The sequence below is a fragment of the Mus musculus genome, chromosome 13, assembly GCF_000001635.26.
Source record: "Mus musculus strain C57BL/6J chromosome 13, GRCm38.p6 C57BL/6J".
Taxonomy (NCBI): Eukaryota; Metazoa; Chordata; class Mammalia; order Rodentia; family Muridae; genus Mus; species Mus musculus.
Window position 1 is genome coordinate 23,033,394 of NC_000079.6, and position 17,492 is coordinate 23,050,885.

The 17,492-nt window shown below is 39.8% G+C and overlaps 1 protein-coding gene and 1 pseudogene across 1 annotated transcript; one reads left to right on the forward strand and one right to left on the reverse strand.

Annotated features, from left to right (window-relative positions):
- The first annotated feature begins 944 nt into the window (after nt 1–944).
- Vmn1r214 (vomeronasal 1 receptor 214) lies at nt 945–2,048 on the forward strand. Its single transcript, NM_134214.1, has one exon. The coding sequence runs from the start codon at nt 945–947 to the stop codon at nt 2,046–2,048; it is 1,104 nt and encodes a 367-aa protein (NP_598975.1).
- Nucleotides 9,020–9,601, reverse strand: Gm19153 (predicted gene, 19153; annotated as a pseudogene).

The following is a 17,492-nucleotide window of genomic DNA, read 5'->3' on the forward strand; positions in this document are numbered from 1 at the left end:
AAAAAGATTCAGAAACACAAACCAAAACATGTACCCCAGACTTCCCTCTAGACACTGGAACAAGCTAGAGGACTAGTCTTTCCTCAGCACAGAGGGAAAACCCAGTCTTAAGAATTTCTTCCTATCTACAGACTTCAATGTCATTCATCCAGGTCTTTCAGCCTGAAGGGGTCTAGACAGTAGAAAAGTCCTAAGGACTTCACTGAGCCTCAACACTGCAAATAGACAGAAGAAAGAAGGAAAGAAAGAAAGAAAGAAAGAAAGAAAGGAAGGAAGGAAGGAAGGAAGGAAGGAAGGAAGGAAGGAAGAAAGAAAGAAAGAAAGAAAGAAAGAAAGAAAGAAAGAAAGAAAGAAAGAAAGAAAGAAAGAAAGAGGTCTTTATGGTCCCCTACAGAGAGAATAAACTACAGAAGCTGAGCTTTCCCCAACTGCTAGTGCTCATGTCCCCTCATGCATTATAAGCCAAGGACAGATGCTGTCTCTTTTCCTGCTCAGTGCCCTCCCCTGTTAAACAAGCTTTTAGAAGGAGGCATTGAAGTACAAGAATAGAAGCAATAGAGAGAGAGAGAGAAATCATTTATGGCAATAAGAAAATAAATTGCTATTTTAAAATACCCTGAAGTGTTTAGATTAATGAATGATGAGGTAATCAGTTCAATTGAGGATGTGCTGCACACATGTAATGCAAACAGGTTATGAAAGATATCCTAAAGGTCACTGCTTTTCTGGTTCTAATTATGTTATGTATTTTTTGTTTGTTTGTTTTTGTGACAGTTAAGTACATAAAATAAATTTAATCCTAGAAGTATAAAATTAAAAATAAATAAATAAATAAAATCTCTTTTAAATTTTACATATCAACCAGTTACCAAACACCTGTCAGGACACATTAACCCAGAGTCCACAGAAAGAGAGGCAGGAGTTTCTAAGACCTCATCTGCAACATGCGTCTACCACTGCCTCTTGAACACAAGAAAATGCTATTATACCAACTGTGGTGCTCAGACCCATGTCTAGCATTACTGATGCTTTCTTTAAAATGTATTTTCATCCTGCATACAAGGAAGGAAGAAATGATTTGGAAGTTAATTAAGAAAATACTTTTTCTCTTCATGACCATGCTTGGCATTCTGGGGAACATGTTTGTTTCTGTGAATTTTATGCTCAGTTGGTGGGGAAGCCCTGAGAAGAAATCCGTACACCTTATTCTCATCCACTTGGCTTTTACAAACATCATAATCCTTCTTACAAAAGGATTGCAAAAGACTATTGTAGCTTTTGGTTTGAGAAACTTCCTAAATAACTTAGGCTGTAAGATCATTGTTTACATGGAGAGGGTGGCCCATGGCCTCTCCCTCTGCACCAGCAGTCTCCTCACTGTGGTCCAGGCCATCATCATCAGCCCCAGAGCATCTGGATGGAGGAGGCTCAGGCCAAAGTCTGTACGGCACATCCTTCCATTCTTCCTGTTCTTTTGGATACTCAATGCATTAATAAGTATGAACCTAATCAATTCCATCACAAGTACAAGACTGAATATATCACAACTTAAGAGTGATGACAACTATTGTTATTTTATGTTACCAAGTCAGAAAATCAAATGGATTGTTCTCCCTCTCATGGTCCTGAGAGATGCAGTGTTTCAGGGTGCCATGGGAGGGGCCAGTGGCTACATGGTATTTCTTCTCCACAAGCACCACCAGCATGTCCTCTACCTTCAGAACTCCAAGCTTCTCTACAGAACTCCCCCTGAGCTGAGAGCTGCCCAGAGTGTCCTCCTTCTGATGCTCTGTTTTGTTTTCTTCTACTGGACTGATTGTGCCTTTTCTCTAGTTTTAAGTCTCTCCTCAAGGGACAAAACCTTGACAGTAAATCCTCGAGAACTTTTGACCCTTGGTTATGCAACGTTTAGTCCCCTGGTGCTGATTCACAGGGATGGGCTTCTGTTTGAATGTTGTCATGCTCAGTTGAAGAAACTGAGAAATTGTCTCTCATTTATATGTTCAACAAGGAAGAAGAAACTCTCAGTTCTGCAACACTGTGGGTAAGACAAAATCCCACACAGTAGTTTAGGCATGTGTTTTTCTCAACTAATAATCTTGGTTACTCAAGCCTTGCACTGAGGTTAATCTTAGCAAATTACAATAATATTGATATCTCATTCTCCATTGGCTACCTTCTAAGGGACTTTATTTTTTTTTAACCTTTTTGTATTAATTTACTGTATGAATAGTGTGCCTGCATTTATGACTATGCAACATGTGAATGCCTGGGGCATATTCAAGCTAGAAGATATCACCAAATGCCCTCTGACTGACTAGATTTGACAGATGGTTCTAAAGTAATATGTAGTTGCTATGAATTTAACCTGGGTTCTCTGAAATCGAATAGTGCTCTTAGCTGAGCCCTCACTCCAGCACAAAAAGAAAAAAAAAAAAAAACAAACAAACATTTAACTAGGATTTGTAAAACTGGCAGTACTACTACCATGACTTGAAACATGCAAATCAAGTTCATAAACTTTATTAAAATTCATACTAAGGTAATCATGTTCAAAATTTTCTTACATTTTTACCTTATTTGTGTTTGCTAAATATTTGTACAATGGGGCTATTTTAGGCTACTTCAAAGTTTCTGTCCATCCAAAGAAAAGATTTACAGAACTGTGAAAAATTGATATGTACTGTACATTCAATCAAGAGGAGACCAATGAACCAGTCACAGAGTTTAAATGACCTGAAACATTTCGTTGGTGTTATATTCCTGAAGGTTCTCTACAGGAATAAAGACTACAGATATGGGATAAACTAGTTAACAAACAGTGAAGTTTCATTTTATATTTGTCTATACTTCCTATGTTGATTTTAAAATGTGGGATTGCCTTTTTCCAAGATGAATTAATAAATGACTGAAGCAGACCAAGACTTGTTAGCCACTGCCCTTTGTTGATGCCCAAGGACTCTCCATAGCACTATTCAGCTCATTTGAGTTGGATCTGACTCTACATTCATTTCAATGAAGGATTCCTTGCTTAATTTCTTAAATAGGGTCAATGCAATGTTATTGAAATGGTTCTAGTAATCTGATGGACTGATTATTTTAAAAAATTATTGACATAATCATTGAGCATGATATTGCAGTGTGGTTAGTGGCAAAGATATGCCTTATTTTGAAAAATTATCTGTCATATCTGATAACTTCTTATGAACACTATGGGTTCATCATGGATGTACTTTACAATATGAATAGGCACTTTCTTTTTGCATGTCTATACAAAATATTCAAGACTTTTAAGTAAATGATGTGCATTGTAATGTGCTGCAGATTATTAAATATCTTGTTTTTCTAATATATTTATTTTTATTTAAGTTAATTTGTCTGTGTGAGTATATGCCACATTTGTACAGGCACCTGTACAGGCTGTAAGAGAGTTTTAGGTCCCAAGGAGCTAAAGCTACAAGCTGTCATGAGTGTCCTATGATGTGGGTGTTGAGTGAGGAAATGGAGTTCTCTATAAGAGAAACAAGAATTTTGACCATCCCTCTACCTCCTAATCTTTCTGTGACTTGTCTATAGGTAACATCCACTGCTCATGTTAGTCTTTTTTTTAAATTTAAAAGTTGTTTTATTTTTTTAATTGGATATTTATTTCATTTACATTTCCAATGCTATCCCAAAAGTCCCCCACACGCTCCCCCACCCACCCACTTTCACTTCTTGGCCCTGTCATTCCCCTGTATTGAGGCATATAAAGTCTGCATGATGAATGGGCCTCTCTTTCCACTGATGGCTGACTAGGCCATTTTCTGATTCATATGCAGCTAGAGACACGAGCTCCAGGGGGGGTACTGGTTATTTCATATTGTTGTTCCTCCTATAGGATTGCAGATCCCTTTAGCTCCTTGGGTACTTTCTCTAGCTCCTCCATTGGGGACCCTGTGGTCCATCCAATAGCTGGCTGTGAGCATCCACTTCTATGTTTGCTAGGCCCTGGAATAGTCTCACAAGAGACAGCTCTATCTGGGTCCTTTCAGCAAAATCTTGCTAGTGTATGCAATGGTGTCAGGGTTTAGAAGCTGATTATGGGATAGATCCTCAGATATTAAAAAGAATGAATTTATGAAATTCCTAGGCAAATAGATGGACCTGGAGGGCATCATCCTGAGTAAGGTAACCCAATCACAAAGGAACTCACACAATATGTACTCACTGATAAGTGGATATTGGCCCAGAAACTTAGGATACCCAAGATATAAGATACAGTTTGTTAAATGCATGAAACTCAAGAAGAATGAAGACCAAAGTGTGGACACTTTGCCCCATCTTAAAATTGGGAACAAAACACCCATGGAAGGAGTTAAAGAGACAAAGTTTGGAGCTGTGACGAAAGGATGGACCATCTAGAGGCTCATGTTATTCTTATGGCTCTTATATTAAAGCCCTTGTCTAAGTGTCTGACATAAAGAACCAGACAAACCAACATATTCTAAATCAGTCTGTGTAATTTGACTCAAAAGGAAGTGATGTGAGAACATAGAGAAGGCATGAAGAAAGTTGTGTTTAATCTGAGTGATGAAGAGTTTGTCCAGTATTAAGAATAGATAGGAATGAATCTATAGAGAGATGACTCAGTGAGTAAAAGCACCTCCTGGTATCCAGACAGCCTGATCTGTCTCTGAAAGAGAAAACTGACTCCCACATGCTGTCCCCTGACCTCTGCATGCATGCTGAGATGCACATATGGACACACAGGAACATACTTAATAAATTCTAAATTTAATTTTAAAAATTTAAAAATGAAAGATAAGAAATGAATACTTTTTGATAGAGCATGAAGGCAAAAGGTCTTCATAGAGTTGCTATTTTATCCTTCTCACTGAACAACAGAGGATATTGGATAAAATAAGACAAAATCTTGGTTGGAACATAAATTAAAATTTTAATACATAATGGAAATAGTCATGACTAAATTCAGAAGGGATAGTAAAGGCAGCCTGGAAACAAGTCTCAAGGATGCTCTTGGGGAAACAAGAAAGAGATTTAACAATTGGATTAGTATAAACATCACCTCAAAAAAAAAAAAAAAAAAAAAGAAGCCAGGCATGGTGGCGCACACCTTTAATCCCAACACTCGGGAGGCAGAGGCAGGCAGATTTCTGAGTTTGAGGCCAGCCTGGTCTACAGAGTGAGTTCCAGGACAGCCAGGGCTACACAGAGATACCCTGTCTCGAACCCACCCCCCACTCCCCGCCCAAAAAATCACCTCAAACTTTATCATTTCTTCATGCTGGACACATTTCATGTAACTAGCATAGTCCCATAGGACTTTATACTAAAAGAAATAAGTCAGCTTCTTGTAGACAAATATCACAGGATTTTATTAATAGGTGGGATGAAAATACAAAAGATAATAAAGCCTTTAGTGTGAGGTATGTCGCCTACAGCTCTCAAAAACAACCTCCATTTCTGAACCCTGCTTTTGGCTGGTTCCTCCATACAATCAGAAATATTAATTTGCAGCTGCTCAGAGTTTCCCTGCCTTCTCCCTGATTTTCTCCATATCATATGACTTCTCCTAAGAAAATATTAGAAAACAGTTGTTCACCTCAAATAAGATAAAAATGTGTATAGAATTGGTCCCATCCAATTTGAGCTGAGTGAATTAGTTTGCTTGGATCATGTGGGCACATCGTTATTCATAGGAGTATGGAAAACAAAAACACAGCTGCATCTAGAAACTCTGGCTCCAACATGGGAGAAAACCCAAAAGCTGTAGAAAGCATGATCCCAACTCTCAATCAAGCTTCCACCTCCTATATACTTCACAACAATAAATGCAACTATCGCAGAACGAACTGGAGCCTAGAATCTAGATAGCATCCCTAGAATCTGTATAGCATCCAATAATAGAACCTTACAGGTCCCATTGCCAGCCCTAGAAGGGAAACTGCTACTCTACACTTCAGCTGTGAGTATATGTGACTGTGAGCAAATGTATTCTGTAGGAAATATAGCCACTCTGTTTCAAGGTGACCCATGACCACATCACTCTTGACATAGGTCTGCCAGAAAATCCAATATTTATCTTGTCCATACATTCTCTTTACTTTTTCCTAAATGCTCTCATGGAGACCAAGTGGATCCCTGAGGAGGTTCATACCATAAAAATGTAGATGGAGAAGGATGGGCCTAGAGAAACTAGAAATTAGTTGCAGAAACTTGCTGGCATTTCAGGTGTTGCTGTTGTCGTTGTTACTGCTGCTGCTATTCTGCTTTCTAAATTCAAGTTCACTTGGATGCCAGAAATCAAACCTCAGACTTCTCACTTCAATACCACCTCATAACCCCTCAAGAGCCACTCTCCTGACTATACCCTCTAGTTTGATTCCATAATACAGATATACAAGGTAATTGACATACTAAAGCATCTCTCAGGTCTTCTCTGCACAGAGAGGATGATATGAGAAGATTAACAGATACCACAGTCCTGAGGGTTCAAGGAACTGTAGGGATATATGTGTGACCTGTGGGCAGCACTGAGCTATGAAGACTCATGGCTGGAATCAGATTAGGAAGAGAACACCACATGTATTCTCATGTCAGAGTGTCAGTGTTACACTTGCTTAGGAGAAGCTGAAAGTCATTCACAGATAAATTTGATGAATAGCAGAGAATGCTAAAAAGTGGAAGAAAGTAGACTTATATCCCATGTGGTTAGTGGGGTGGATTCACTCATTCCCAACCTCCAGCTATTTTTCAGTGAGGGCTTGGGAAGCCCAGATGGAAGTCCACACTGCCAGTACTCTCCTTTGGAGCTGGGCTGTGAGTGCCACTGGGAACAAGGGATGCAGATACTTGGTTTAGCTATAACAAAGAGTAAAACTAGGTAATTTTAACAGCCTAATCCATGAGTATCTGGGTCTCACAGGAAGAAGCTCTGATGAAGGAAGAGGGTTTATACTCATGCTGATCCCATGTTGACTCTCCCGTCCCTGTCCATTTTGGCCATTCTCCTGATATTCATGTCTGTGCCAGTGTGGGCATCTGCAGTGTGCCTCCTGACTTTAGCTCTGGGTTCTTCTAATACCTCCCACTTAGCCCACTCTAACCTCAGGGAATACTTTGGTAATGACATTTATACTAATTATATATGTCGTTTTTCTTTTTCCTATAAGAACTGAGCTTTGAAGGGCAGGAATGTGTTATGTATGTGATATACAGTTCCAAAGCACAGGGTGACTGCTCAGGCAACCTGACTGAGTGCAGAGTCCTAAGCAGGGTCCTTGACCCCATAGACCTGAGGCAATCTATGCTATTGTCTCAGCAAGGGGATGAGAAGGTTTTGCAAGATATAAAGAGAGCTCACTGAACAGAGGGTTTATGCAGAGCTGGAATTCTTCTGTGATAAGTGAGCACAGAACTTAGCAGCTTCAAGTCCAAGTTCAGACTCCAACCAGAGATTTTTTTATGACATGAAAATATCCTGAAGATCTCATTTTGTATTATTTTCTTTAACATTGCTGATCTTCTAGATTTGTTTTTTACATTTTTTGGTTTTAGTTTTAAATACATAAAATAGTATTATTTGAGCCTCCAAACCCAGAAAAATCAACATCTCCAAGATAGAATCTGCTACACTTCTGCCATGGTAGGTGTCATATTGATAGCTAGGTGGTAAGCTATCTACACTTCTGCCATGGTAGGTGTGATATAGATAGCTAGGGGGTAAGCTATCTACACTTCTGCCATGGTAGGTGTGATATAGATAGCTAGGTGGTAAGCTATCTACACTTCTGCCATGGTAGGTGTCATATTGATAGCTAGGTGGTAAGCTATCTACACTTCTGCCATGGTAGGTGTGATATAGATAGCTAGGTGGTAAGCTATCTACACTTCTGCCATGGTAGGTGTGATATAGATAGCTAGGTGGTAAGCTATCTACACTTCTCCATGGTAGGTGTGATATAGATAGCTAGGTGGTAAGCTATCTACACTTCTGCCATGGTAGGTGTGATATAGATAGCTAGGTGGTAAGCTATCTACACTTCTGCCATGGTAGGTGTGATATAGATAGCTAGGTGGTAAGCTATCTACAGTTCTGCCATGGTAGGTGTCATATTGATAGCTAGGGGGTAAGCTATCTACACTTCTGCCATGGTAGGTGTGATATAGATAGCTAGGTGGTAAGCTATCTACAGTTCTGCCATGGTAGGTGGTAGGTGTAATATAGATAGCTAGGTGGTAAGCTATCTACACTTCTGCCGTGGTAAGTGTCATATTGATAGCTAGGTGGTAAGCTATCTACACTTCTGCCATGGTAGGTGTGATATAGATAGCTAGGTGGTAAGCTATCTACACTTCTGCCATGGTAGGTGTGATATAGATAGCTAGGTGGTAAGCTATCTACACTTCTGCCATGGTAGGTGTGATATAGATAGCTAGGTGGTAAGCTATCTACACTTCTGCCATGGTAGGTGTGATATAGATAGCTAGGTGGTAAGCTATCTACACTTCTGCCATGGTAGGTGTGATATAGATAGCTAGGTGGTAAGCTATCTACACTTCTGCCATGGTAGGTGTGATATAGATAGCTAGGTGGTAAGCTATCTACACTTCTGCCATGGTAGGTGTGATATAGATAGCTAGGTGGTAAGCTATCTACACTTCTGCCATGGTAGGTGTGATATAGATAGCTAGGTGGTAAGCTATCTACACTTCTGCCATGGTAGGTGTGATATAGATAGCTAGGTGGTAAGCTATCTACACTTCTGCCATGGTAGGTGTGATATAGATAGCTAGGTGGTAAGCTATCTACACTTCTGCCGTGGTAGGTGTCATATTGATATCTAGGTGGGGCATCAGCTGCTAAGGAGATTGCACAGAAGATGCTTCAACTTGAATCCATGAATCTAGTACTCCTTAAGTTTACTTTGGCCTGGGGGTGACGAAGGGATAACAATGACTAAGGGCCTAGACCACCCCACCCCTGGCCCTCTGGTCTCAGCTCCAGATTACACTGACCTCGGTGGTGTCAGCAGTTGTCCATTGCAGGAAAATTATTGTGCCTGGGTATAGTAGCAGCTACAGATCTGCTATTTTTGCTGACTGGAGGTCTTTGCTAAGGGATGACCCATCAAGGTATTTTTGCCTGACTTGGCTTGCAGAGCCATAATGGGGGAGCTATAGCTTAGTCTCCAGGAGTGGCCACTGCCATGACAATGTGCTTCTTGTCCAATGTGAATGTTCTAGGAATCTAGTAGGCTGATAGACAGGTGGTTGGAACATTCATATTAGCCACAAAGAGGTCTCCTGACTCCTGACACAGGGTGGTCCCAAGTGTCTTGAAGGTGTGCACATCCTAATTATCAATAACAGACCCTGTGAGGCTGCTCTTGGTGTGTAGCCTTGTGAAGTCAGGCTACATGAGAGAACATAAGTACTGTCATTGGATTCTGTATTTTGTTGCCTTGGCTGGGGAAGGCTATGGAAGCCTTGGACTTGACCACTGACTGTTGATATAGTGTCCATTGCCCTGGGCAACTTTTTGCCCAGATGTATCATCAATCTTATGCCAGGTTCACTGAATGAATCTTGCACTTCTAAAAGAGAGAAGAGAAGAGGATAGTGAGAAGAGGACAGAGGATGTCCAAAGCATTACGCAGATCACTGGTGTGGGAACACCGAAAAGTCAGGCAGACCCCAGGTATACCAAGTTCCTACCACATATTAACTGTGTGATCTTGGGACTCCTACTTTAGGCATTTACAAAGCAGTAATTAAAATCATATTCTGAAGATTCTTTAGGAAGCCAACTCTAGTGTATCTAGCATGTTCCAGCAACGGTAACCTTTGTGAACACCCTGACTTTTGTGTCTGTTCTTAGCAGGAAACAAGGTCATTTCTGGGCCCCAGAGATGTAAATAACAGCCATACTAATAACCTGCTAACTGTTTAAATTATCACAGGACACACATGTGCACAAAAAGCTCTGAGAGAGTGGCAAGTTGTGGGAGAAAACCAGGAGGTATTTTCTGAGTTTTAGTTTTTTCTCTTTAAAGTCAGCTCATGGACATTGGTGCATGCATTTTAAAGAACTAATTTAAACATAATCTAGAAGCTCTATCTTCTATTAGGCATCTCAGTTTGATGAGAACAATCTGGTTCTTTCCAGAAATCTGGAAATACGTAGGTAAAATGATTTGGGGAACTATATTAGAGTAGAAAATGGTGTTGCTTTTATTATTTTTAAATGATGGTGGTCGGAAGTAAGGCAAACATTAAAGAAAGGAACATTTATGGATCACCTTGGGCTCAGAGTTGGCAGACACCCCCAAGGTCCCAAGAGGTCTCTCAACGCAATCTTAGGACCACCGGTGAGGGGAACACAACTTCTGTTCCAGTCCAATCGCGCGGGACCAGCATTAGGGAAGCAGAAAACCTGGCCTGACCAGGGTCACAAGTCCCTTCTGGTCGGCACCAGCACCAGGTCTCCTGGGGGAGGAATCGGAGGACACCACCAAGGTCCCTAGAGGACAGCTTCTGAGGCAGACCCCGTTTCAGGCTCCAGACATCTGGGCACCATCCCTGCCAGAGGACAGGTGTCTTCCCTGCCCAGGAGGGCTTTGCTGGAGCACCTGGGGAAGTCATCTTGGTTCCTGGATCCCTCCGAGACTAGTCTGTGTAGGTGAGAATGTGGAATACAGAAGCTAACAACTTCTGTTTCAGGCCTTCATCTTCTGCCAGGAGGCAGTTCTGAATGCCAGATATCTGTGCACCTTCCCTGCAAGAGGAGAGCTTGCCTGCAGAGAGTGCTCAGACCACTGAAACTCAAGAGAGAGCTAGTCTCCCGGGTCTGCTGATAAAGACTAACAGAATCACAGGAGGAACAAGCTCTAACCAGAGACAACTATAACAACTAACTCCAGAGATTAACTGATGATGTAGGGAAACGTAAGAATCTTACTAACAGAAACCAAGACCACTCACCATCATCAAAAAGCAGCACTCCCACCTCACCCAGTCCTGGGCACCCCAACACACCTGAAAACCTGGACCCGGATTTAAAAGCATATCTCATGATGATGGTAGAGGACATCAAGAAGGACTTTAATAACTCACTTAAAGAAATACAGGTAAACACTGCTAAAGAGTTACAAGTCCTTAAAGAAAAACACGAAAACACATCCAAACAGGTAGAAGTCCTTAAAGAAAAACAGGAAAACACATCCAAACAGGTGATGGAAATGAACAAAACCATACTAGACCTAAAAAGGAAAGTAGACACAATAAAGAAAACCCAAAGTGAGGCAACGCTGGAGATAGAAACCCTAGGAAAGAAATCTGGAACCATAGATGCCAGCATCAGCAACAGAATACAAGAAATGAAAGAGAGAATCTCAGGTGCAGAAGATTCCATAGAGAACATGGGCACAACAATCAAAGAAAATGCAAAATACAAAAAGATCCTAACTCAAAATATCCAGGAAATCCAGGACAAAATGAGAAGACCAAACCTACAAATAATAGGAGTAGATGAGAATGAAGATGTTCAACTTAAAGAGCCAGCAAATATCTTCAACAAAATTACAGAAGAAAATTTCCCAAACCTAAAGAAAGACATGCCCATGAACATACAAGAAGCCTACAGAACTCCAAATAGATGGGACCAGAGAAGAAATACCTCCTGACACATAATAATCAGAACAACAAATGCACTAAATAAAGATAGAATATTAAAAGCAGTAAGGGAAAAAGGTCAAGTAACAGATAAAGGCAGGCCTATCAGAATTACACCAGACTTTTCACCAGAGACTATGAAAGCCAGAAGATCCTGGACAGATGTTATACAGACATTAAGAGAACACAAATGCCAGCCCAGGCTACTATACCCAGCCAAAATTTCAATTACCATACACTAAAGTATTCCATGACAAAACCAAATTCACTCATTATCTTTCCACAAATCCAGACCTTCAAAGGATAATAACAGAAAAAAAAAATACAAGGACGGAAACCACACCTTAGAAAAAGCAAGAAAGTAATCCTTCAACAAATGTAAAAGAAGACAGCCACAAAAACAGAATGCCAACTCTAACAACAAAAATATTAGGAAGCAACAATTACTTTTCCTTAATATCTCTTAATATAAATGGACTCAGTTCCCCATTAAAAAGACATAGACTAACAGACTGGTTACACAAAAAGGACCCAACATTTTGCTGCTTACAGAAAACCCATCTCAGGGAAAAAGACAGACACTACCTCAGAATGAAAGGCTGGAAAACAATTTTCCAAGAAATTGTCTGAAGAAACAAGCTGGAGCAGCCATTCTAATATTGAATAAGATCAACTTCCAACTCAAAGTTATCAAAAAAGACAAGGAGGGACACTTCATAGTCATCAAAGTTAAAATCCTCCAAGAGGAACTCTCAATTCTGAATATCTATGCTCCAAATACAAGGGCAATCACATTCATTAAAGACACATTAGTAAAGCTCAAAGCACACAAAGAGAGCACCTTCAACAAAGGATGGTCAAACTGTATGGCTGCATGTAGAAAAATGAATACAGATTTATGTTTACCACCCTAAAAAATCAACTGCAAATGGAATAAAATATCTAAACATAAGACTTACTTGATGTGCTGAAACTGATAGAAGAAAAGGTAAGAAATAGGTTTATTGGCATGGAAAATGCTTTCCTAAACAGAAGACAAGTTGCACAAGTATTAAGACCAACAATTAATAAATGGATCCTCTTGAAGCTGGAAAGCTCTATAGAGAAATGCCACTATTATTCAGTCAAAGTGGGAATCTATAGAATGGGGAAAGAGCTTTACCAGTTATACATCTGACAGTGGGTTAGTATGTAGATGATACAAAGAACTAAAAATAACTGGACATCAAAATATAAATAACATCTTTTATGCCATGTTCAGCTGATATCACTGGAATGCTCTTTTTTGAAAAAGAACAAAGGAGCAGTGAATCTGTAGAAGAGGGAAGGTGAAGTGGAAGGAATGGAAGGGAAGGCTGCAGTCGGGATGTATTGTATTAGAGAAGAATAAAGATTATAACAATAAAATAAAAAACAAATAACTCAATTTAAAAGGAGGAAAAAGAACTATATAAAACAGTGGCTCTCAACCTTCCTAATGCTGTGACCCTTTAATACAGTTCATGTTGTTGTAACCCCAGCCATAAAATTATTTTTGTTGATGCTTCATAACTATAACTTTTGCTGTTGTTATGAATTATATTGTAAATATTTTTAGTCATAGAGGTTTGCCAAATAGACTGTGAACCACAGGTTGAGAACTATTGATATACAGAGTTCTCAGATGATGAAACACAAATGGCTGAGACACACTTTTTAAAAAGCCTATATTCAACAAAATTGGAAAAATCGAGATGAAATGGATGGTTTTCTAGACAGATACCACATGCCAAAGTTCACTCAAGAGCTGGCAAACTAAACAGGCTCATATGGCCTAAAAAAAATAGAAGAAGTCATTAAAAACCACCCAACCAAAAAAAAAAAAAAAAAAAAAAAAAAAAAAAAAAAAGCCAAGGCCAGACAGCTTTAGTGCAGAATTCTACCAGACCTACAAAGAAGATCTAATAGCGATATTCCTCAAACTATTCCATAAAATCACAACATAATTAACAGTACCTAATTCATTTTATGAAGCTATAATTACTCTGATACTTAAACCACACACGGATGCAACAAAAAATTTTTCAGACCAATTTTGCTTCTGAATATTGATGTAAACATACTCAATAAAATTCTCACAAACTGAATCCAAGGACACATCAAAACCATCATTCACCATGATCAAGTAGGCTTCACTCCAGGTGTGCAAGGTTGGTTCAATATACGAAAATCTATTAACATAATCCACTATATAAAGAAACACAAAGGAAAAAAATCACATGATCATCTCAGATGCAGAAAAAGCACTTGACAAAATACAACACTCCTTAAGGTTCAAAGTATTGGAGAGATCAGGAAGTCCCATGCCTAAACATAATAAAAGAATTTACTGGAAACCAACAGCCAATATCAAATTAAATGGAGATATTCTTGAAGCAGTCCCACTAAAATCGGGACAAGATAAGGATGCCCATACTCCATATATCTATTCAATATCATACTTGAAGTGTTAGAACAATAAGACAACAAAAACAGGTCAAGGGAATACAAATTGGCAAAGAAGAAATAAAGGTATCACTATTTGCAGATGATATGATAGTATACATAAGCAACCCTAAAAATTCTACCAGAGAACTCCTGCAGCTGATAAACAACTTCAGTAATTCAAATAAATCAGTAGCCTTCCTTTATACAAATGATAAACAGACTGAGAAAGAAATTAGAGAAACAACTCCCTTCACAATAACCACAAATAATATAAAATATCTTGGAGCAACTCTAACCAAACAAGTGAAAGATTTGTATGGGAAAAAAAAAATCTTCACTAACCCCACATTCAATAAAGGGTTAATATCCAGAATATATAAAGAACTCAAGAAGCTAACCACCAAAAATCCAAACACACCAATCAAAAATGGGGTTTAGAACTAAACAGAGAATTCACAACAGAGGAATCTCAAATGACTGAGAAGCACTTAAAGAAATGTTTGAAGTACATGATCAGGGAAATGCATATCAAAACGATCTTGAGATTCTACCTTACACCAATCAGAATGACTAAAATAAAAAAAAACTCAGGTGACAGCACATGTTGAGGATGTGGAGAAAGATGAACACTCTCCATTGCTGGTGGGGTTGCAAACTGGTACAACCACTCTAGAAAACAATCTGGCGATTCCTCAGAAAATTGAAAATAAACCTACCTGAAGACCCAGCTATACCACTCTTGGGCATATATCCAAAAGATGTCCCACCATGCCACAGGGGCACATGTTTCACTATGTTCATAGTGGCCTTGTTTGTGATATACAGAAGCTGGAAACAACCCAGATGTCCCACGACAAAATAATGGATACAGAAAATGTGGTTCATTTACACAATGGAATACTTCTCAGCTATTAAGAACGAAGACATCCTGAGTTTTACAGGCAAATGGATCGAACTAGAAAATATCATCCTGAGTGATGTAACTCAGACTCAAAAGGACATTCATGGTATGTGCTCACTAATAAGTGGATATTAGCCCCCCACCCCCCGCGCAAAAAAAAAAAAAAACCCACACACAGAATACCCAGGATACAGTCCACAGAACTCAAACAGGTTAACAAGTTGAAGGGCCCAAGTGAGGACACCTTAATTCCACTTGAGAGGGTGAAGAAAGCAATCAGAGGAGGAGAGAGGGAGGGAGGGATCAGGGTGGGAAATGGGACAGGGAGGGGAAGAGTGAAACATGATCAGGTATTGGGTGGGGGAAAAGGACTGAAGTCCTTAGGGCCAGCACAAAGAATGGAAACAGGTACTCTCAGGAGGTGGAAGTTAGGGGAACTCTCCAGAATGTAGTAGATACCTGAGAAGTAGAGACTCTCGGGATTAAAGGAAGGGACCTTAGATGAAACACCCTATAGTGGGGAGAGGGAACTGGTAGAGCCCACCTCCAGCAGAAAGCCAGGGTATCAAGTGAGGGATGGGGTTGCCATTCCACAGTCAAAAATTCTGACTCATAATTGTTCCTGTCTGAAAGAACTGCAGAGACAAAAATGGAAAAGGACCTGAGAAAAAAGAGGTCCAGTGATAGGACCAAAGTGGGATCCAGCTCAAGGGGAGGCCCCAAGGCCTGACACTATTACTGAAGCTATGGAGTGCTCACAAAAATGGGCCTATCATGACTGCCCTCCAAAAGACCCAACAAGCTGCTGAAAGAGTCAAATGCAGATATTTACACCCAAACAATGGACAGATGTTGTTGACCCCTGTGTTTGAATTAGGGAAAAGCTGGAAGAAGCTAAGGAGTAAGGCAACCCTTTAGGAAGACCAGCAGTCTCAATTAACCTGGATCCCCAATATCTCTTAGACACTGGACCACCAACCAGGAAGCATACACTAGCTGATATAAGTTCCCCAACAAATATAAAGCAGGAGACTGCCGGGTGTGTGTTCAGTCAAAGAAGATACACCTAACCCTCAAGAGACTGGAGGCTCCAGGGAGTGGGGAGGTCTGGTGAGGTACAGGGTGTGTTGGTGGAGACATCCTTGTGGAGATGTGAGTGGAGCAGGAGAGGAGATATGGGATGTGGAACAGTCAAAGGAGAGGGTAGAGTGTGAGGGGGGTAAAATCTAAAGTGTAAAAAAAACAAGATTAAATAAAAGTAAAAAAAAAAGAAATGTTAAACACACTTAAACAGCATGGAAATGCAAATCAAAATTACTTAAGATTTCATCTTACTCCAGTCAGAATGACCAATATCAATGAAAAGCTTACTGATATATTCTGACAAGGATTTTGAGAAAGAGAGACAATTGTTCATTATTAGTGGGTGTGCACATGCATGCAGTGAGTATAGAAATCAATGTAGAGGTTCCTCAAGAAGCCAAGAATTAATTACCTCAAGATCTAGGTCTCACAAGCATGTGCTTATGCACAAAGACTCTGCAACTTGCTACAGAAATACTTTTTCATCCATGTACATTGCTGCCCTATTCATAATACCCAGAAACAGGAAATAGCTTAGATGTCCATCAACTGACAAATGAATAACGAGACTATGGTACATTTACAAATTGGAATATTATTGATCTGTTAAGAAAAATGAAATTTGCAAGTATTAAATAGAAGTAGCTAGAAACAATCACCCTATTTGAGGTGAACCAGATCTAAAAGATTATTTGATCTTTGACAAGGGAGCTAAAACCATCCAGTGGAAAAAAGACAGCATTTTCAACAAATGGTGCTGGCACAACTGGTGGTTATCATGTAGAAGAATGCAAATTGATCCATTCCTATCTCCTTGTACTAAGGTCAAATCTAAGTGGATCAAGGTACTCCACATAAAACCAGAGACAGTGAAACTTATAGAGGAGAAAGTGAGGGAAAGCCTCGAAGACACGGGCACAGGGGGAAAAATTCCTGAACAGAACAGCAATGGGTTACATCTTCTTGAGTCATTGACCTAGGGTGTTCCATGACCCCTCCCAAAACATCACAGGATGTTACTATAGCTATTGTTTGCTCTCTACAACCTGGTGCTAAGGATCTATTGCTGAAGGTACTACATGTCATCAAACAAGAGTAGTCACTTTGGTTCCCAACCAAAAGCTTCACCCCTACTGACTAGCATTCAAGGTGCTTGAAGGTAGTCTGCATAACACTAGAGGAGGAAAGTTATCATCAATATCACAGCTACAAACAATGCTCCCTACAACAGTGACATGCTTGTACTATGAACTGCTGCAACAGTGACACAAACATTTCAAGTAACCAACCACAGTTCGAGTGAATATAAGATCCACTCCATGAGATCGAATCCATACCTGACACTGCTAAAGTGGCCAAGACCTTG